Here is a 22,941-nt window from a genome sequence, read left to right as displayed (position 1 = left end):
GGCCCATGAGAAGGGTTGGCAGGTCAGCGGAAATAAAATTGTCCTGCCCTTAACAAGCTGCCCCCACCTGACCTTGAAGACATTATTTTGTTTCCTGGATGTTTTAAATTAAGTGGTATTTCAGCTAAGGTGGTTACATATAAATTGGTTGGGATAATGCTTGAGCTGAACATGCCCAGCCGGTGCCTGTTAACTCCCTGGTGCTTCAACCTGTGCCTGCCATCCTGTTCACCAACACAGGTTTCCTCTAGATAATGCATTTTCTCCTTAGTTTTCCTCACTCTGCCTCTCTTTGTAGCATGAGAATACAGACCAGCCTGCTTTGACAGATGTGTCACACATGAAGCTTGGGACCTTGGGTTTAGTCTGTTTTGATGGCATGTGGGTACACAGGACCTAGGACAAGAGTCTGCAGGAGGGAGCTGTACTGAGGAGATGTTTGCACAAATCCTTAATGGCACATGCTGCCTACTGTATTTGTTTCTATACCTTGAGTTCATCCTCTAACACTGAGACCTCACAGGAACATTTCTGCAAGTTGCAGAAAGAGCTAATTTGAGGTTTCTTCTTCATCATCCAGAGGACTGAATACCCCTGGGTCATTACTGGCATTTCTTCTAAAAGCTGCTTCATGGGAAGGCGTTCCTAGAAAAATTATCTACCTCACTGTTATTCATGCCAAAATGTTGGGGCAATCTTATTTGTCTTCTGCCACATAGCTAGTTACTGCATGGGGGTGTGCTTGAGGCTTCAGCAGTTCACTGTTGTTTGTTAGAGATTAAAAAATAACAATTTGTGGTGTCATTAAATCAGTGCAGCTAGTGAAATCAAAGCCTCAAACACCATCAGAGGTCTCCATGTCTCCTAGGTGAAAAAGCTGCAAGAGCAACAGAATAGCCATGTTCCCCTTGCTGCTCTCATCCCATCAGGAACATTGGTGGGGGAAAGGGGATTGCTGCATTCCTCCAGTCTGTCTTCTAAACAGAGAGATACTTAACATGTCAATAAACAATAGAAAACAAGGAGGATGTGTGTTCAGAAGCACTTCAAGCTTTGGGCTAAGTATTTCTAGAGAGTTTGCTAGGAACAAAAATCTAACTGAAATCAATGGCAGTGTATCTGCTGTTTAATGGCAAACCAATACAGTGCAGCACTGGAGGACAGCATGTTCTCACCTGCCTCTGTGCTAAGTAGGCAAGCTGCTGTGAGCTGATCCAGCTGAGGAGTGTGCATGTGAATGACACCCTCAGGAAGGAGAAGCAGAGATCCCATGAACTTAAGCCAATGTTGGAGTGAAAAGACAGCAACCTCCCAGCTGGCCTAAACTGGGCAAGAGGTATTTGCAGCCATGTATCAGTAGCAGCAGTGTGTGCAGAAGGAAATAAGGGCTACTCATCTCCCAGATAGATATGGCACTTCAGTGGAAGATGGGGTTGAATTTTCTGGCAGATCCTCTCGCTGCCAGCAGCACCTCTGCAATGTCTGTGTGGAGATGGAGCCAGCTGTTTTTCATCCAAGCACTTATCTTACCCAGAAGCTCTGCTGACTGACTGATGGCTGTGCTCATCTTTAATGCAGATGTAGGGCTGTGTGTCAGTGTGCTGTTGAGAGTGAGTTGTGGGCATCTTCTGGTCTCCCTTGGTCTGACATTATTGCTGTATTACTAGGGAAAAAGATAAAAATCTGTAGTAGCCTGGGGAGAAGGATCAATTGTCTGTTGCAACCTGGTTGTTATTAGTCTGAGCGTGGAGTCAGTTTAATGTTGTTGGAATCACTGCTAGCAGGTCTTTGGGCCAGCCAACGTTGGAGGCCACAGGCTGGGCTAGATGGTGTCCTGGCCTCAGTGGCTGAGCAGTCCCAATGCTACCTCAACTTAGAGGGAAGATGGAGAGTGATGACAGAGGTGAAGTGGTGCTGCAATGCTTTGAAGGACACTTTGTAAAGAAAGATAAGAAACAGGTTGGTGATAAGACTGTGTGATATGACTGCTGCTGCACCAGCAAGTTCATGTTGTGGTGGAGGGTCAGTATCCAGCACAGGGAACACATGGAGAAGGTTCAGGTGTCTGGGTCAGCATCCAAGTTAGCTTCAGGTGCAGCTAGTGCTTTCAGGACGTCTGTTTGCACAACTGAGCCAAATTCAGGTAAGATGGTCATCGTATTTACCACCAATCTAGGCAGCCCCTGCTGTGGCCCTTGAAAAATTGTGAAGGGTTCAGGTTTTTACTTCTGTAATGCATGCTGGCAAGCTGTGACAAGAGAATGTGCCTGAATCCAGGATGAACTAAAGTCTGAATGAATTGACAAGTTGATTTGCTATCCTATCTCGTTCAAACCATTGAGATTTTGCAGATCCCACAGCCAAATGAAGGGTCATTGCAGTGATGGTGAGGGATAAGCCAGGACACCGTGCTGCCCTTAGTATTCAATTGGAGTTGTGCAAGATCAAAACTCTAATCTCTTGTTTGTGCCATTTAACTGTTGTAGGTTATCAGGGAATCAAGGTGACCTCTAAAGCAGGGAGGCTGCGTGGGATGCTTTGTACAGGGACCAGTTGTGTTGCACAGTAGAGTTGGTTGTCAATGTACTCATCCTGCAGCCGGGCATCAGCATATTTGGGAGGTCCAGTAAGTCCCTCATTCTTCAGGAAGGAGAGGGGAGAAGCTGTGACCTCTTGGTAATGTAAGTAAAAATCCTGCTATCATTTGAGCTCCACCAGCTGAGCTGTGCTACCAGGATCCTCTGATGGAACAGCAACTCTTTCCTTACAACTAGGAGCTGCTTTTTGGCAGTTCCTCTTGCAGTCCAGCTGTCATGGCTCTCTGTCTTCACATCCTGAAGTGCCCTTACGATGGTCCTGGATTTCCCTGGGAGAAATTTCCTGTATTCCTCCCCACACTCAACAGGAGTGTTGGCATCCACAAGATTTCTTACTGCTCTGAGACTGCCTTCCGCCAGGAACCTGCCTGCACCAAAGTCCCTGGCACAGTTTGAGCTGCAGTTTTGTCTGATCCTTTTAAGAGCTGGGAATGGCTGTTTTTTGATGTCTGATCTCTATGAACATGAAAGGCTTCTCTCCCTCTGACTGTGCATTGGGCAGGGCAATGCCTGTCTCTCCTAATCAAAAATGTAATCAAAGATCTCACTTCTCGTAAAAAATGTATTAAAAAGAAGAAACGATGCAGCACATTTCCATTGGCTTCTCTGCTGGTTTGCTCTGCTTTCTACTTCTGTGCTGCTCTCTCCTGCATTTCTCAAAAGAAGCTCCACCTCAACTTTCCCCGTGTCTTGAGAGGCTTAATTGCAAAACGTTGAGCTTTGAAAACAAACAAAAAAAAAAAAACACCCCACATTGTATTTGGTTCAAGCAAAATATTGATTGTCCTTGAGTTCTCGCAGCGCAGATATTGGCAGCGTTTTGTCAGTGCAAAGAGTGAGGAGAAAGATCACAGCAAGAAAATAAATATGCCAACGGGAAGGAAAAGAAGCTGAGCCAGGAAAATAGTTGTGCCCCATAGCTCCCTCTCCCACAGCTGCTTCTTAATAAATGGTCCATTGACCTGATGTTAATGTTTCCAGTTTACAGTAAGCAGCATTTCCCTTAAACAAGATACTCATCAAGTGAAACGAGGGAATAGAGGGGGTGGAGAGCAGATTTGCAAAACATGCTGGAGTGAGAAAGTTGGAACATACCGTGTGTGTCTCGGGAGTGGGAACATGTCTCAGTGTGTGAATAAATATATAATGTATAGACATATGCTCTCCCTCTCCTCAGAAATAGAGTTCTTTGAATATTTCCAGATTGTGCTGCTCTCGGTAGCACAGTGAAATAAAAGGCAGGGCACTTGTGTGAGGATGTTGGAGCTGGTGACTGAGGGGGTGGGAGGGTGGTGGCTTGGATGGAGCATCCCTGCTGCCCAAAAAGGAGACTGGTCACGGAGAGGGTGCTCAGGCCAGTGTGAGAAGAGCAGTGGTGTGTCTGGAGAGACACAATGTGCTCGGGTTTGCTCATTTTTATCTTGCAGACGAGGGCTAATAATTTACTAATGGAGATCAGATTTTCATACAAATTCAGCTGAGAAGAGCACAGGAGGAGGAATCAGATAAGTGTTAGGACAAAGTTATTTGTTAAATGGATTTTTTTATTGTTTTCTAAGAAGCTTGCTCAGAGCTGTTGTCCTTTTTTTAATTCCTCTTCTGGCATTTGTTCCCTTTTTCACTGCCTCCACAATTCTCCCATTCAAGTTGAAAAAGCCACCTTTGAAATACCAGTGTAACATTAGCAGAAATTATTAGCAGCAGTGATTTCAATATTCAAATGGACATAATATTTAGTAATAGACTGGGAGTTGTATAAATAGAGTATGAATGCCTGGTAATGAATCATATCAATAATTTTCACATACAGACTGTGCCTTACATTTCTCAAAGGCCTTTACAAATACCAATTGATTCTCACAGCATGCCTGCTTGGTGGAGGAGTTGTTATTAGTTCTAGCAGAGGGTGAGGATATTGAGATGCTGAAGAATGATGCTGCCTGGGTAGTTCATGCTGGGACCCAAAGTGAGGAATCAAGTCGGAAGCTCTTGACTCCCAGGACTTAATTGTGGGACTATGCAGCTCTGTATGATTTCTTTGGTGTGGCTGGAAGTGGTGATCCTCCTGGATGGTGGCATGAGAGAGGTTGTCTTTGGCAGACCCTCAAGTTTGAGGCTGATGGGATGTGGGTAAAGGCCGGAGTAATGCACAGTGAATGGCAGAACTGGTCTCAGTGGTGCTGTGCTTTACTCTTATAGTCAGGAGTAGCACTCCTGCCTCGTGCAGGTGGGGACTTGAGGGTTTTTTGATCTATGGAAACAAGGTTTTCCATGTAGACAGGTGGCAGCTAATACAGGTGTACTCCAGAAAAACAAGGGGGCATCTTGAATCTGGCTGTACTTTGTAACTCTCACCCACCTCAGTCGAGAAGGTTAATAGCAGGAGAGTACCTGAAATGCTGGAAGTCTCTCCAGCATAGCATCCTGCTCAGCATTCACCACGTTTCCCATCTCTGTTTTACTGTTGCCCTTCTTAATTCTGCAGTAAATTGTTCCAGCCTTTAATGTTTCTCCTGGTGACCCAGGGATGCAGTCAGTGATGGAGATCTTCTTCAGAGGGAAGAGGCAGGTTACATAGTATGTGCCTCAAACAAGAGAAACCTAATTTATTTTTTGCCCTCATTTTGTACTGAATTCAGCAAGACTGTCTTGCTTCCCAGGAGAAGAGGACATGCTCTCAAATTGTATAAAAACATGGCATGGTACTTAAAGCCTTTTTTATTTGTTTTTAAACACATTTTATTTTGACATCTTACTTGCTGTTCTGAGTGACACGGTACACTGAGAAGTTGTCTTTAAGCTGACCACAGTGGCACTTGGCATTTTATTCTGAGAGGTTGCATCATTTCCAAACCCATCAGCATGTTAAGAGTCCTTTAAATTGGTAGAACAACATGGACTACACTGCACTTGTCTGTTTTGAATTTCTTCTGCCCAGTGACCCAAATCATGCAGGTCCTCCCAGTCCATCACAGCTCTCCACACTCCTGACTACCCTTAGTCATTTTGCCATCTCATATTTTTTTCTGTCTCCTAAGTCATCAGTTGCCATCACATTGCCACTGGCCTCCCCAGGCCTCCATGGAGGCTGGCAGGAGACCAAGGGTGAAAGGATCAGCCAAGTTCCTCTGGAGCTGAATAGGCAGAGGAGGGATGGGTCCATTGACCTGATGTTAATGTTTCCAGTTTACAGTAAGCAGCATTTCCCTTAAACAAGATACTCATCAAGTGAAACGAGGGAATAGAGGGGGTGGAGAGCAGATTTGCAAAACATGCTGGAGTGAGAAAGTTGGAACATACCGTGTGTGTCTCGGGAGTGGGAACATGTCTCAGTGTGTGAATAAATATATAATGTATAGACATATGCTCTCCCTCTCCTCAGAAATAGAGTTCTTTGAATATTTCCAGATTGTGCTGCTCTCGGTAGCACAGTGAAATAAAAGGCAGGGCACTTGTGTGAGGATGTTGGAGCTGGTGACTGAGGGGGTGGGAGGGTGGTGGCTTGGATGGAGCATCCCTGCTGCCCAAAAAGGAGACTGGTCACGGAGAGGGTGCTCAGGCCAGTGTGAGAAGAGCAGTGGTGTGTCTGGAGAGACACAATGTGCTCGGGTTTGCTCATTTTTATCTTGCAGACGAGGGCTAATAATTTACTAATGGAGATCAGATTTTCATACAAATTCAGCTGAGAAGAGCACAGGAGGAGGAATCAGATAAGTGTTAGGACAAAGTTATTTGTTAAATGGATTTTTTTATTGTTTTCTAAGAAGCTTGCTCAGAGCTGTTGTCCTTTTTTTAATTCCTCTTCTGGCATTTGTTCCCTTTTTCACTGCCTCCACAATTCTCCCATTCAAGTTGAAAAAGCCACCTTTGAAATACCAGTGTAACATTAGCAGAAATTATTAGCAGCAGTGATTTCAATATTCAAATGGACATAATATTTAGTAATAGACTGGGAGTTGTATAAATAGAGTATGAATGCCTGGTAATGAATCATATCAATAATTTTCACATACAGACTGTGCCTTACATTTCTCAAAGGCCTTTACAAATACCAATTGATTCTCACAGCATGCCTGCTTGGTGGAGGAGTTGTTATTAGTTCTAGCAGAGGGTGAGGATATTGAGATGCTGAAGAATGATGCTGCCTGGGTAGTTCATGCTGGGACCCAAAGTGAGGAATCAAGTCGGAAGCTCTTGACTCCCAGGACTTAATTGTGGGACTATGCAGCTCTGTATGATTTCTTTGGTGTGGCTGGAAGTGGTGATCCTCCTGGATGGTGGCATGAGAGAGGTTGTCTTTGGCAGACCCTCAAGTTTGAGGCTGATGGGATGTGGGTAAAGGCCGGAGTAATGCACAGTGAATGGCAGAACTGGTCTCAGTGGTGCTGTGCTTTACTCTTATAGTCAGGAGTAGCACTCCTGCCTCGTGCAGGTGGGGACTTGAGGGTTTTTTGATCTATGGAAACAAGGTTTTCCATGTAGACAGGTGGCAGCTAATACAGGTGTACTCCAGAAAAACAAGGGGGCATCTTGAATCTGGCTGTGCTTTGTAACTCTCACCCACCTCAGTCGAGAAGGTTAATAGCAGGAGAGTACCTGAAATGCTGGAAGTCTCTCCAGCATAGCATCCTGCTCAGCATTCACCACGTTTCCCATCTCTGTTTTACTGTTGCCCTTCTTAATTCTGCAGTAAATTGTTCCAGCCTTTAATGTTTCTCCTGGTGACCCAGGGATGCAGTCAGTGATGGAGATCTTCTTCAGAGGGAAGAGGCAGGTTACATAGTATGTGCCTCAAACAAGAGAAACCTAATTTATTTTTTGCCCTCATTTTGTACTGAATTCAGCAAGACTGTCTTGCTTCCCAGGAGAAGAGGACATGCTCTCAAATTGTATAAAAACATGGCATGGTACTTAAAGCCTTTTTTATTTGTTTTTAAACACATTTTATTTTGACATCTTACTTGCTGTTCTGAGTGACACGGTACACTGAGAAGTTGTCTTTAAGCTGACCACAGTGGCACTTGGCATTTTATTCTGAGAGGTTGCATCATTTCCAAACCCATCAGCATGTTAAGAGTCCTTTAAATTGGTAGAACAACATGGACTACACTGCACTTGTCTGTTTTGAATTTCTTCTGCCCAGTGACCCAAATCATGCAGGTCCTCCCAGTCCATCACAGCTCTCCACACTCCTGACTACCCTTAGTCATTTTGCCATCTCATATTTTTTTCTGTCTCCTAAGTCATCAGTTGTTGGGCTGAAACAATTGATTCCTGCCATCACATTGCCACTGGCCTCCCCAGGCCTCCATGGAGGCTGGCAGGAGACCAAGGGTGAAAGGATCAGCCAAGTTCCTCTGGAGCTGAATAGGCAGAGGAGGGATGGGTGACCCACAGCAAAGTTTTCCAGAGTTTAATTGCTGAGCCCCAACCCCAGTTCAGTAAACTCCCACCATTCTTCGTACAGGGACCAGAGACAACCTCATTGTCTTATCTTCTAGATAAGATTTGGCTGCATCTATCCTTCTATATCTTTTTTTTTTTTTTATCCCTACATCCTTATCAACTTGTAATTCAATGTGGAGTTTTACCTTTCACTGCCCAGTTTCTAAGATACTTTAATACTCTTTTTTAATGGTCTCTACCTGAATAGTCTATCTGATATATCTACCTGATAGTATCTCAAAATAGTACTTGTAGTTTCATTAACTCTTTCAGACAAGAGTGTGTGTATTAATGTCAAGAGGTCTTTCTTCTATACAAGCTGTACTTTTCCAGCTGGGTTATGTTGCATTCCTCTAGGCTTTACCTCAGGTATTTTGTTCCATGAACTGAGCTTAGCATGTTCAGGGAATAGATTTATTTTTTTTTCTTTTCCCCCCTTCTTAAGAAAAAGAAAGCAAAGGGAAAACATAGCAACAACAGCATGGCAACAGCAGCTGCTGCACAAAAGAAAAATAGGCAAACAGACTTCTGAAACGTGTATTCACAGGGAAGCTATTTTAAGCTATTTCTACTGGTTGGTGAGTATGTGGGAGTTTTATAACAAAATAAGTGAGAAAATAGCTTACAAATAATTTATAAGAAACTTTAAATGAGACCGTATCTTAATGACTTCAGCCCCCTAGCTGGCTGTCCACATGCACAAACATAAAGGTCAACTCTGATCTTCCCTGTTTATATATTGCAAATTTGCCCATAGACACATATAAAATTCAATACCAAAAAAAATGTCAGTGGAGCATTAAGGTTAAATAACTGGGCACTAAAAAGTAAAGAATTGTGCATGCCTGCATAGAAATTTAAGAATAAATCCATCTCATTATGTCTGCCTCTGCCTTTGCCCCTTAGTGGCAGAGGATGCCAGGGGGACTCCACAGCCTGAATGTTTCTGGAGGATTTGCAGGATCAGGAAATGGCTCCCAGTGCCACTGTCAGCCTGCTGGGTGACCCTGGGCACTTTGCATTGCTTCTCTGGGGACCTGATTCCCCATTCACCTTGGCTCTAGAACACATACAGATGGGAACCTCCAGCACAAATATGAGAGAAACTCCTATTTACATCTTTGAGCAGAACTCAGCCAGAGATGGGGCCATGTGTGTGCTGACAAATGACAAGATGAGACAGAATAGCATCTTCCCTAATGAGCCTGAGAAGCATTGTTCTTCAGCATCCTCCTCCCCAAATGCCCCTCGCTCACTGCAGATGGGTAAATTGTGAGAAGTCTTTAACTAAATTAAAAAGAAGTCATTGAGAACTTGAGAGAAACAGTCTTAAAACTGTTGAACTTCTTTACAGTTGCAGCCCGATCTGTTGTGCTGTTTGAGCTCTTTTTTCTGCTCACGTATGATGCATGGGAGACTGAAGGCAAACACAGTCTCTTAAGTCTCCTCAGCAATCCAAAAGCTTTTATTGGCACCAAGAGAAACACAGCTCAGCCCCCTGCAGCCAAAGCCAGATTCATTTGCCTTTGGAAACAACACAAATCTGTTTTCCTGGTTAAATAATGTCATTTGCAGGGTCCTGTTGTGGGAGTGATGTGTCAGCTGCTCCTGAATGGAGCAGTCATGGGGATGAATAGGCTGGTTGTTGGACTGGAGCAGCCCCCTGCACTCTTCTCTGCACCCTTCCCAGGGCAGGCAGAGCCCTCTCTGCATCACTGTAGGCTTGGTGGTGGGCATCCCCCTGCTACACTGTTGCATGGAGTTTGTGAGGGATTTATTGCCAAATGTCATTAATCCCACATTCCATACCTTCCCTTCCAGCCCTGGGGTTCCTACAGCAAAGGAGGTAAATGGGACTCAAGTGCTGATCCCTTTGCCTGGTTCTGCATTGCCTTGCAGAGGCAGGAAGCCCATTTCTTCTTGTCTCTCTGCCTCAGGTGACACTCGTGCTTCCCTGTCCTTCAGAGGTGTGATGAGCAATGACCAGCTAATGTTTTTTGATTCTCCTCATTGCTATAGGCTTGTTTGTTCTGGAAAGTTTAGTCTATAATTGGTAGGGAAGGAGGCTGGTGAAGTTCTCCATATGATGTCAGGAATGAGGAAGCAGCAGCTAAAGTGGTTTAGTTCCCTCTGAGGCCTTTTTTCAAATGAAGTTGAAAACAAGCAAGTGCGATGCGAGGCTTTAGAAGCACTTTGTTGTAAGATTCTTTCTGGATTTAAATTACTTCATTTAAACATCTTTGTCTATGAAACCTCCAAGGAAACTCATCTGCTTGTTTTCTCATCTGCATCTTCTGCTTTCTATGTGGTTTTTAAACAAGAAAGAATGCAAGTATCTCAAGTACATTTATGTATACACAAACAGATGTAACTTGAATTGTAAAATACAGGCTGGCTGAGCAAGACAGGGTCAGTGATTTAAAATAAACCTACCACTGTAGTCAGGACGTGCTTTGTATTATTGTTTGCTGAGGTCTTTTCCTGTGGCCTTCTATAACACCTGCATATATATTTACACTGTCTCTACAACATATTTAGAGCACAGATAGCCTAGATCCGAGGTATTTGAAGAAACACTTCTTGACTCTGGCTGTTTTGTTTGTATTTTTAGCTTGTGAAAACAATTCTCAAGGGCATTGTTAGGTGTATCATAGCAGGAACACCTCTGGGCACACTGGGGAATGTGTGAAAGAAGGTTTCAAGAGCTTTTATTTTCACACCATGTTTCAGTTCTGTAGTGATAAATGTTTTTTGGAGTACAGACCTGGAGCCCCTCCCTTTGCAGGTCTTGCTCCTTGAAATGCAAAAAGGTTTGTTGTTTGGTGTTTTTCATTTCAGGGGTTTGCTTGCAGTTGGGTTGTGTTACTCAGCCAGTAACAGGGCTGTGTGATGAGCAGGACAGAGTGGAAACTGCTGCTGATCTTAGCAGCTCGTGTCATCAGACAGGTAGAATTCATACAGGACCTACAGCAGGGAGGAAGAATAGTGTCATAGTACAGGAAAAATGAGGAAGGAACAGATCTTTTAGGGCATTCTGCATTGGCAATTGATGGATCACTCGAAGGCCAATATCCTCTACCAGATTTTTTCACCATACTTACTAGGTTGTGTGCTTGGTAATTCCCATGTACTTCAGCAAGTGGGATGAATCCTGCCAAGGGAGGACAACCAGGAGCGAAGCATTTGGAGTCCCCTGAAAATCATCTCAATTCAGGGCAGCGTTTTAACCTTGTGAGTGTGAGGGGAGAAAAATGTGTTCCTGCTCCTTGCAGGCAGAATTCTGGACCTTTCTCTAGCCCTGCAGGTAGAACCAGGCCATGCAGACTCAGGCCTGGCTTTAAAAGCCTCATTTTATTATGTGCCCAACTAGTACGTGCTCCTGCCAGGCAGGCACAGAGCAGCCTGCAGGGTGAGCAAATGTTAGACAGTGGCTTTATTGCTGCAGTGTCATACCCACAGACAGCCCAATTATTTCAAATGGGCCTCAGCCAGTATGTTTAGATTTGATTAAGAACTTTCTGAAAGATAAGGAGCATTTAGAGCTAAGGGTTGGCTCCAGGCTTAGTTATTTACGTTGGGGTGGGGGAGATAAAATCTTTTTTTAGTCTGATTGTTTAAATATTTTGGCTCTCTATTCCAATATTGTGGCAAGAAGGAACCATATGTGTTTCTAGAAAGACAGCCTAGTACAGCCGTTAATCAGGAGAGGATTTATTAATGTATTAACATTCAGAATAATGAGTAAAACCAGCAGGCACTGGAGAGACTAACACATCTTCAGTCTGCGGTTTTCAAATGTTTGGAAAATGGTTTATTAGTTCATCTTTCTAAAGCTGATTTTCTGCCAAAAGAAGTTCTTTTCTGTTGTTAATTTTAGAAAGGTTAAATCTATTTACAAAAGCAAACATAAGCATGGAGTGATGAAAGCCAGGAGGATGTGGGAATAGCAGGCTCCCAGGCTGCAGAGTTCATGGCAGGAGCTGATCCAGCAGGGAAACTTACAAGCATGTCCTCTCCTTTCCTTAATGTTATGCAGAGTGGGAGACATGGTTGGAGAAGATATGAAACCCAAGCTCCACACCAATTTCCATCCCCCACCTCTCTCCAGAAGACACTGGATGACATATATATATGTGTGCAGATCACTATTGGGCTTTAGGGAGCGTTGCCTAAAGATTTGGCACAGGAAAAGGGCAAATTTTAAAGAGCTTGAGAGTGGGAGAGGTTGCTGGTTGAGCAGCTTGGTTGCCTCGAGGTCATTGCTAATCAGGAGCATCTTGCCTAAAGAAGTGAACATTACATTTTAATGCTGCTATGAAAACCAATCGTGCTGTCTCCCCATTCCATCCCATGTTACTGCCTGCTTTGCTGAGGCATCTGGAGCAAGCTGCACGGGGAAGGGAAGAAAGCCCTCTTAAAGGATGTGGAAGGGTGCTGAAGTGGTAGCGGAGCTCAGATGACAGTCTGGAGCATGACAGCTGTTACTGGATCATGCAAAAAGCCTGCCAGCAAAAATGCATCAATTTGTGTGATATCTGAGTGTCTTGTCTTCTGTTTTCATAATTGCTTACATGGTGTCTGCATAAATCTTTCCCCTCCCTGCACCTCCAACGAAAGGAGCTGACTGGTGGATGGCAGCACATCACTGGGAGAACACCAGCAGGAAGAGACAACCAGTCAGATGTGTGTCAGCTGGGGAGGGCCAGGGCCCAAGGCAAATTCCTCAGAGGTTGCTTGAACATGGTGCATTCACTAAATAGAAAAATCTCTCCTTTTCCCTACGGGAAGAGGAGCATGTTCATCCAGACATGAGAACCAGCAGCGCTGTCTTGCCATGTTCTTCAGGAGGTTAGTGCCAAATGACAGCACAGGCAGCAGCAGCAGAAGCTTTCAGCAAATATGTTGTAGCCCAAAGGTCTGAGTGTCCCCTCCAGGGATGCAGTGGAATTTCTTTTCCATTTTCACGGAATAGTGATATCTTCCTATTTATCTGCTCCTTAGCTGCAACCTCTGTCTCTTTAGCTCTGGGCTTCTGTCGTTCAGTGAGATCAGATCTGCCTGGGGAGAGAGAAGTCCTCTGACTCATTTCCCATTGGGTTTACCATTATAAGCCCATTTCTTGAAAGCAGAATATACCTGACCTGCACAGGCCACTTGACTGGTTTCCTTACTATCTTGGTCTTCAGTTGTTCTGGCCTCTTGAGGAGTTGCCTACTTGTTTGAGTTGTAGACTACCAGTCTGGTTGAGTAACTCCACAAATAAAGCTACTGGTAACCACCAGCTCCATGCACTCAGAAGTCCTGAAGTCAAGAAAGCAATGATAAAATTTTTTCAATAATTACTCCTTTTCCCCCAGTATAAATATTAACTTGTGGCTATGGAGGCAGTCTGAGAAATGTGCTTCTTCACAGGGGGCTTGTGAGTTTTTAAGGGTTAAAACTCATACTAGAAGACACGAGAAAAACGTTTTGTATGTTCCAAATCAACTTTGCTTTCCTTCTTTGACTTCCTGGGTAGTGACAACTTATGCTTACTTTGGTCCTTTTGACAGTCGTGCTGATGACAGCGATTTCAAATGAGGAAAAATGAAGAAAATGTGAGCCAGCAAAAAAAGCAAGAGCAATAAAGGCACCTTCCTCAACTCACACTAAGATAGTGAAATTTGATTATTGATGTCACAACAGCAACTAATGTCATTGCCAAAGCCAACACTTAAATTCCACTTTGGCAGATCATAACTATAAGCGAGTCGCACGGTCCCGTAGGAAGAGGTAATTATTGATCAGTTCTTCTTGCCCGTAGCTGAACGGTGGCTTTGGGCTCCATAGCACTGATTTCAGTGCAGAGCACTGACTCTGCACAGAGGTGACTGATGTGTCACCCATTGCCTTGATGTAAGACTTAAACCTGCATTTTAGCCCGTGGTGCCAGACTATGACAAACTGTAAGAGGGTAATGAATAAACATGGTGAGAATTTCAGGTGTAATCTGCTATCAGGGCCATCTGTTATTCCTTCCCCCACAAGCTTTGCAAACTCAATGAGCCGTTATTGGTCACAGAATCTTCTTGTTCAGTTCTTTAGCCCTCCATCCTTCCTGCTCATGTCAAGACTTCCAGACGGATACCAAAAAGATGAGGAGGATAAAGTTATTAATCACACTCTGGTGTCTGCTCTATCGATGGGCAGAGCAGCATTGGCTCCTGTGGGGGGTGCCTTGCAGGCATCTATAACCTGCTCATTTTGCCATTCCAGTGTGAACTTGCCCTTCATCTCTTGCAAAACTTGATGTCCAGCTCGCAAACGAAGGGCTCCTTCTCCAGTTGGCAGCTGGTACGCCCTGAAGTCTGAGTGTTTGTGCCCTGTGACATGTGATGGAGATGGAATGTGATGAGCAACTTGGCTGGTTGCTGAGATGAGTTCCCTGTCTAAATGAATGGATTCTTGTGCACTGCATTTATTTGCCAGTCCCTGATATCTCCCCCAAGTTGTCTGTTGTATTCTGGCTCTCCTGGGAGAGAAATTTGGAACCTGGTTTGAATTGCACCTCATTTTTCCTTTGTGCCAAGTCACCATGTTCATTGGGGCCAGGCACAAACCAGAAACAGCCTCTGGATGGCAGGGCTGGAGAGCTACACGAGACTGATTGGCTGGGAAAACAATTTAAATAACACCCAGTCCCTAACATAGCAGGCTACAACTGCAGAGTCATTACAGAGAAAGTAACGGGAGATTTTTTCTCTCCCTAATTCATGTCTCTCCTGCATATGGAGTTGCTAATGTTACAGACAGATGGGTTGGCATTTTACTAGGCAGAACACATGGGCTTGATGTTGTTAATGCTTGTTAGCTCCTCACTCTGCAGCTTGACCAGTCCAATACGGTCACCTCGCGGATGGTAGAAGCTGCAGCCTGGGTGCTGGAGTGGTCCAGCTCTGCAGCACGTGGCTGGGACAGCAGTTGGGGTAACACACTGTTTGGCTGCTTTTCCTGAAAGGCTCTGGAGTAGGTCAGAGGTACCAGTGGCTGGGGGATCAGAGCAGCTTCCTTGTATGTTTAGGGAAGACACTGGTTTGTAAAGATCTTGAGACTTGAACAAGGTATTTGATTTATATGCTTAATTTCATCTTTTGGATTTTTATAGGGTGGGGTCAGAAAAATTCTGTGAGCCCTGTGCCTTGCTCTCCTTTCACAGCTGATGTTTATGAACTTATTTCATTGGTGAACACTATTGAGCAGTCCTGAGACCTGTTAAAATGTTACCATTTATGATCTCAAGCTCTGACTTATGGCCAACTGCCAGTATTAGTTTACAGTGGATATTCCATGCAATTTTCCTTCCTCTGTGATGTAAATACTCTGCTGTGATTTATTCTCACCATTCTTGTATGCAGCTGAACCATTTCTAGGTATCACCTCAACAAATCTCCACAGGGTGTATCCCCTTGATAGTTGGTTTGGAGTTCCCCATCAGAATCTGTGGGTGCAAAAGCAGATGCTATGGGTGAATCTTTTTTGTTACCATCTTCCCTCTTTGTCAGTACTGGTGTTCAATTTACAGTGTGCTGGGGGGAGGCTGAATGCATCTTACAGATGAGACAGGGAATTTTAGTTTCAATACTTGTCCTTTAAACTCTCAAAGCACTTTTGGAAAATGCATGGGTATTAATCCACATTGAGCACTAGTTCTTCAAACCTGTGTTTCAAATTGGATATATTTGTCCCTGTCTGTCCTGAGCTGTTGAGTAACATTAATGAACCCTTATAATAGCTGTCACATTTTACCCCAGGGGTTGCTCCTCAGTGATAGGTGAAATCACAGCAGTTCAAAGACCTGTCTTCCAGGATGAAAAGCTCTATAGGAATATTCAGATATAAAATAGTAATAGTATGAATCAAAAAATATGCTTCCCTTTTTTTTTTTTTTTAAAGCCTTTGATCTTATTTTTATGGCATCACATTTGACAGTTGAAAGGGCATTAACCTGTAGGAGAAACTTTTGAGAGAAGATGCTGACTTGCCCTCCACTGCTCAGAGCCCCATCCCCCAGGATTAACAGCAACCAGTTTTCCCTGTTCAGAGGGGTGCAGGTGCTTCAGCTCATGTCCCTGCTCTTTTTCACATTTCATCTTTTTATATCAGGTGCAGGAAAGCTCACATAGATCAAAACATGTGGTTGCAGGGAGAAACTGCCACGCAATACACCCTGCTCTGTGTTTCTTTGAGGCTGAGCTGGTGCAACACCCGGGAGCCCATCCCTCCTGTCACTCATCTGCATAGTGCCTGGGTCGTGCTTCTGATTAAGATGGAACTATAGGAGCTGACCTCTTGTGCAGAAGACACGGTGGGGTTGTGATTCATCTCAATGTTGAATAATAAGAAAGAGAAGGGAAATGTTTGCTATAAATCTCAGCGCATGCAGGGCTGTTTCTCACTTATCCCGCCCCAGCTTTCAATTTTCTTCTTGGCATTGCCAGGTGCTTGCTTTTCTTTGCTCAGCAGCTAAAAGCAGCTTTTTCATTACATTTCCTGGAAAGCCCTTTACAGGCATCCATCCCTCTCTGCCTCATAAATTCACTTTATGTAGCAAACTGGCGGCACAGAGGTCGGAGGTCTTGGCAAGAAGCAATTATTATAAAGAACTACTTTTCCTCTTTTGGGTTACAAAGAGGATATTAAAGGGGGAAACTTGGCTGCAGACAAGGAATGGTCATTTATGAAAGGTAGATGGCTTGACTGATGGAAGAGCTGAACATCCTGTGAGACCTACCCCTGGGCAGGTGTCCTGTCAGGCTTGCTGAAACCTGCCCATTACCATGAAAAAAAAAACCAAAGGAATCCAGTAAACAGTTTGCTAAATAACCTCATAAATATTTCCAGCTGCAAGCACATCTTGTGGTACAATTTGTTTTTTGTTTTTTTAATATTTCTCTAATTTTAAATGAACAGCATCCAATTAAAGTGATTTAGTGGCTACCTGGGGACCTGGTATTTGAGCAGCATGATGATCTTAGGAGAGATTGATTGGTGAGGTGTAACTCAACTGGGGGATTTTGATAATGATATCATCACCCGAGAGAGCCAAGTCTGAGCAATTAGATCTCAAAACCTCGTGTTTGGGTTGTTATAACTTCAGCAGGCAGTTTCCACATGTGTGCACATGCACAGAGATGCTTTCTCTGGGTATTTGCTGGGCACTCCAGCTCTTTGGCTGGCTGTGTACTTGGTGGGCTGCCCCATCTGTGTGTGTGTGTGCCAGTTTGGAGTGACCCACTGGTGGTGTTTTTGCAGATCTGGGGAGAAGGTGTCAGCCTGCTTGGCAGCTGGACATCCCCCCTCAGTATCCACATGTGGACAAGGTGGTCTTTGACATTTAGAAAAATCTCAACATCCAAAGCAACAGGCAGAAACAACAGGATTTTCTTGTCTAAAGGTCAAAGCAGGCAGCTTCTTGAAAGGTACTTTCAGATAGGTTTGTTGGGCTGTGATAGGTTTTGTGTGTATTAATGGGTGCCAAGGTGGGCAGTGGGCACCACAAGGAAGGTGTCAAAGGGAGGCCATCAGGACCACCAGTGTGGCCAGGGTGCTTGGTGGCAGAGGCTCTGAGGTACACAGAGCACTGCAGAGGTTTTGGGAGGTGATCAGGCATCATGGCTGACCCTGAGGACTTCTACTGGTGGGGGAAGACATTGGGGAAGAGGGACTGACTGTCCTGCATGAAGGGGAAGGTCTGAGGGATTTGAATGATGAAGGCAAGTTGCCAAAGGGATCAGTCTGGTGCGAAGCCCATCTCAGAGCAGGGCTTCAGGGTGGGAACACCACAAGGACGAGGGAAGTGGCATGGTCCATGACACCAGAGGCCTGTGGATGGAGCATGGAGAAGCTCTGCATGAAGTCTGGGTTGTGAAGCCGTGGTGCCCTTTCCCTCAGCACACACGGGGCTGTTTGCCATGTGTATTCAGAGCAGTTGTATGTAGGGGTGTAGCATAGACAGTGATTTATGGAAGGAGCATAGCAGATGAGATGGAGCCTCCACCATACATCCGCTGGGTAAATGTCAGTGGGCAATGATTCACTTGCCTTTTTTCACCCCTAATACATCTTAGCCCTGAAAAGTACCCCAGCAGGTACATTTAGGAGTGCCTGTTTGTCCTACATATCTTCTGCATTGTCTGCTCCTTGCTGAGATGGTCCCTGTTGGAGAGAACTCCCTTTCCTGCACACACTAGTGGTTGAGAGTCTTTTATATGTATATCTAAACTATAAGCTCTTGAATAATTTACCAATTTCCAGGCTTAAGAGTAAGATTTATGATGTTTCCTTCTGGCAGGCAGCAGCTGATCTTGTTTCTCCTGGAAAAACAATTGTACTCACAGTTCCTTTCTCCAAGCAGATCCAGGAGCAGCTACTGCAAGTTTATGTCACCATGTGGTAAATAGACCTGTCTGCTCTGTGTTTTACAACTCAGTGAAATCTGCCCACTGATCTGATTGCTCTATGAGGTAGCACAACCTGTGAGGAGAAAACTGGGGTGTCACCCTTCAGATCTATGGCAGGAGTTGCATCCCCCCACCAGCAGAATCCAGTGTGACATAATGTGGGGCCAAGATTGATGTCCATTGCTTGTCTAGAAAAGGTCCTGCCAGGCCTTAAATCAGACTGAACTGGCAATGGAGGTTAGCAAAAGTTGAAAATTTTCCTTCTGCAAGTATTTGAGATCTGAATAAAACATAACATAGACCTGAATTTCAGTAGTTTAGTGAGGCAGGCAGATTTCAGAATTAGAAGAAACCAACAGAAATCTGTGTAAAGGGTACCTGTGAGATGAGATTCTCACAGTACTTAGCTTCAGCATCCTGAGCTGCTCTGTGCTTGGGGAATATGGGGGTGCAGGGGGAATATTTGCATCTCTAGTGAAGTGCTGCACGTGGCTGGGTCAGTGTGGTTGGGAAAGGGGGAGTAAAGTGTGCTGGTGGTCCCCAAAGTCTCCTCTTGCATTGACTCCTCTATGCATTGACTGCAGAATGGATGGAGTACTCACAGTCTCCGTTTTTTTCTTTGATCCTGTGTATTCAGTTTGACTCTAAATCCTGATGCTTTTCCTTTCACACTTGTGTTTAAAAGCAACAACACACAATAGTGATGTAGTTCTTGAGTAAGATGTGTCAGTAGTGCTGGGTGCAGAGCAGTTAGGGCTAGGTTTGAATATGCTCTGGTCTCTCTCGCCCCATTCCCACTCATGGACTGTCATCACTGACACTTGTTTAGGTTCCTTAGTTTCACATTTTCTTCCTAGATGGGCTTGAGTGGCTTCTGGCTTCAGCTAAACTGAGAATGGTGATTGCTTTACTTATAATTTGTCATGTGAATAGTTGGTATGTGTTGTCAGCTGCAAATTCTTCTTAGCAGAGGTTGTGTCCAGGAGGGGTTTTTTTGTGAGTTGAGACTTTCTTTAACTAAAAAAAACGGGGTGGAGAGAGTTCTAGCTGTGAGTTGTGAAGAGGACTCGAGTGCCCTTACAGCTTTGAACCTATGGAAATTTCAGCTTTGTACCTTTCATAAATCTGTTTTTTTGAGCTGGAGTCACAGGGAATGCTCTGCCTTGATGCAAACCAGTGTGAAACAACCAGAGCCTGCAATGTTCCTTCAGCAGAGCATCCCCTCTGGTGTCCTCCCCCTCCTTGCTCCCACACACCCTGCAAGTCCCCCTGCCTTGCCAGGATCCCCTGCTCACTCCCACACCTCCTGCCTCAGTGCTCCTCTCTCTGCCTGCAGCTCACTGGGTGCACCAGGCAGGGTGTAGATGGGTATTTGGAAAGAAATCCTGTGAATTAATGAGAATATATTGCTATTATTTCATACAATCACTTTATTTGTAAAGCACAGGCTGCAAAGGTACTCCTGCCTTTGAACTGAAAGCAACAAATCTATCTGTTTGTCCCAGTCTATACTACACTTATGAACAGATGGGTGAAGAAAAAAAAAAAGCAATAAAAACAAATAATAAGAAAGGTAACAATGACAGCAATTTTAAAACGTTTCCATGTTAAAAAAAAAGAAAACGTGTATATTTTTTTAAAAAAAGCAGTGTGAGATTGAATGAACTGAGCTGCAAGTGCATCCATCCTCAAAGTTAGCATGTAAACATCTCCTGGCAGAGGAAGAATTGCCTTTTTTCCAAGTGGCTGCCTTCTCCCAGTGTTCCTGTTATAGAAAAAAAACAAACAACAAGAAACCTGGGTGAGATTTCTGGCATTAGGAAGCTTTTTTATTATTATTTTTTTGAGTTCCTAGGGAGATGGAGGCCACAGAGAGAAGGATTGTGCCTCCTTGACCATCTGACAACTGAGAGAAATCACTGACCTGTTGAGCTCAACTGGAAGTGACTCCTCCCAGGAACATGGTTTTGTTCACGTAACTTTTCTCTGAACATTCTTCTGGTTCTGCTGAAGGAGGGAACTTTGGTTATGAAGAATAGCAGAGAGAAAATGCCATTAATTGCATCAAAAAGAAATGTTTCAAATGTGGCCTTCACCCGAGACACCAGTGAGCTCAAAGAGGAAACTGAAAACATTTATGTTACTCCGTTTCCGAGATCATGAAACACAAGCAGATAATCTGGCACCAGGTGCTAAATTTCTTAAGGAACTTGCTTTGATTAATTAAACTAGTAAACCAATTAATGGATTTACATGTAAATTCTCAGAAAATTAATTCTGTGCCCAAAGAGTGTTTTCAATCTGTGAAGGAGGGAGTGTGTATTTCAGACAGCTTGAATTTTAGATGGATCCAATTCAGCACAGCCTTGGAAGACACAAGTGATGCATTCCTAATACTTGGACCTTCCTCTGAAACTGGTGCTTCCCATCAGCTAAATCCAAGGGGGGGAGGGTTTGCAAAACAAAACCTGTGCTGCTCTCACAGCACCCAGCCCCTCTGCTAGGACCGACTATGCTACAGCCTCACATTGTGCCTCCGGCTGTACACAGGTTGGGGGTGTATGTCCCTCCCTGGGCCTCCCACTGGCTTCTTCATCTGCCATCCCTGCCCTCCTTCTCCTTAGCCTCATGAATCCGACCCCCTGGTACATCAGATGTGCAGAGAGCAGGGTGGGCAGCTCCAGTGAGAAGCAGATTAAAGCACTGAACATCCTTTGGAGCTGCTGAAAAACAAATAAGCCAAAGTGGAGGAGATTTTAAACAAAAGCTAATTTACTTTTCCACATGGAAACCTTGTTTAGGTTCCCTGCCTGGCTCAGCGGTGACAGGAGCATCTTGGGTACCTTGTGCTCTTGGCAATCCAAAGTGACACATACAAGAAAAGTTCATCGTCAAATGTTTCCAGACTCTTGAGAACATGAAATCAGAAACAAGCAGGTTCCCCAGGGCTTTTGGCAGTTATCATTTCCCTTCTCTCCTAGCAGGTAAAGCCACTTTTCCCCTTCACGTGGCAATCTTTTGCTCTGGTTCTTGGTATCCTTTGGTTGGGGTGGGGGGTCTGCTCTGCTCCTGCCCACCCAGGGGGGATGCCAGCTTGGCCCCACCTCACCTCCAAGGGGAAGCAGAGCTGCAGAGCCCTTAGGAACAGGAGCATTTTGGAGAAGAAAGTGGCAGGGGGGGGAAAATTAGAATTTTTGCTGTGATGTCTTTGCTGTTTATTAATGAACAAGCAGCTTCCATGCCTCTGGGCTCAGGAGAGGCTTCACGCATTCCTTATTTCTTTTGCATTTAGCTTTTTTTTGCTTGTTTTATATGTTACAGGAGATTTGTAATGTCTTTCCACATGTTGAGTTTCCTTATTTTCATGAGAGCATCTCTGGAATAATTCCTCTGGAGCTCTCAGCTGTGCACTGCCAGCCTGATTTAAACATCCAGAAACACTTTAGGGATGTGGGGCGGATCAGCAGCTCCTTGGAAAGGAGCCATGCTAATTAGGAACAGGTCTACTTCCTCTTGCAGGAGCAGGATGACTTGAGGAATAAGTGTTTTCATGGGGAGAAAGCTCTATGCGTGTAGCTGCTGCCACACAAGACCTGGGTGGTGGTGATGGTAACCCTAGTTCTTTGCTGGTGGCACAGTCTGGCCCTGGCACGGCCTCTGCCCAGGATGGTTGAACTACTCATCTCCCCACCCCACCATTTGTCACCAGGGGAGGCTCACGGAGGGGTCCTGTGCCAGGACACTGGAAATGCAGAACTCAATCACAGCCCAGTGGCACCATGTACCAAACACCTGCAGTGCAGCAGGCAACATGTCCTGGTTACAGGTGGATGCAGATCAAAGGAGGCTTCAGGACCACCACATGAACTCTCCCCTGCGTCACAAGTGTTTAAACCCTGCTGTATTAATGTGCTTCTTGTTCTTTTCTCTCAGGCCTCTAGCTCCTCTGGTGGAAAAATGCAGCTTCTGGAAACCGAGTTCTCACGAACGATCCGGGAGCTCATTGAGCTGCACCTGCTCCGCCAGGACAGCATCCCAGCCTTCCTCAGCGCCCTCACCCTCGACCTCTTCAGCCGCCAGACCATTGCTTAATGTCCCACCACCAGCCAGGCGTGGAGCACCCCTGGGCAAGACACTTGAGGTAGTGAAGACAAATTCTCCCCTCCCGTCCTTAATTTGTGGTGTTGGGTTACTTCTGTTTTGCAAGGAAATCCTTCTTCTCCCTTCTTTTGTGCCGTTTCCCAACCCTGACCAATTCCTTTGAAAAGCATCATTTCCCTCCTGTGGGAGGGCAAATCTAGCTCCATCCCAGGGGGACTCCTGTACCAAGATCCAATCCCTGCTTTTGAATGGGGAAATGTGTTCCATCACTGCCCAGACAATGTCAGGATATCTCTGGGAATATGGTGGCAACTGTTGGTTGAAGGATCTACAGCAACACCATTCACAGCTTTTTCCAA

General features: G+C 44.8%; 1 protein-coding gene across 1 annotated transcript in view; it reads left to right on the top strand.

Annotated features, from left to right (window-relative positions):
* The window catches only part of MAD1L1 (MAD1 mitotic arrest deficient-like 1 (yeast)), a 353,023-nt gene extending 330,450 nt beyond the window's left edge, over positions 1–22,573 (top strand). Inside the window, exon 18 of the mRNA XM_010003276.1 lies at positions 22,415–22,573. Within this exon, the coding sequence (XP_010001578.1) occupies positions 22,415–22,573 (159 nt within the window). The remainder of the gene's footprint in view (positions 1–22,414) is intronic.
* Positions 22,574–22,941: the final 368 nt, after the last annotated feature.

This window comes from Chaetura pelagica, unplaced genomic scaffold (assembly GCF_000747805.2).
Source record: "Chaetura pelagica isolate M959 unplaced genomic scaffold, ChaPel_1.0 scaffold138, whole genome shotgun sequence".
Taxonomy (NCBI): Eukaryota; Metazoa; Chordata; class Aves; order Apodiformes; family Apodidae; genus Chaetura; species Chaetura pelagica.
The sequence above is the reverse complement of the archived record's forward strand: the minus strand, read 5'-3'. Positions and strand labels throughout refer to the sequence as shown.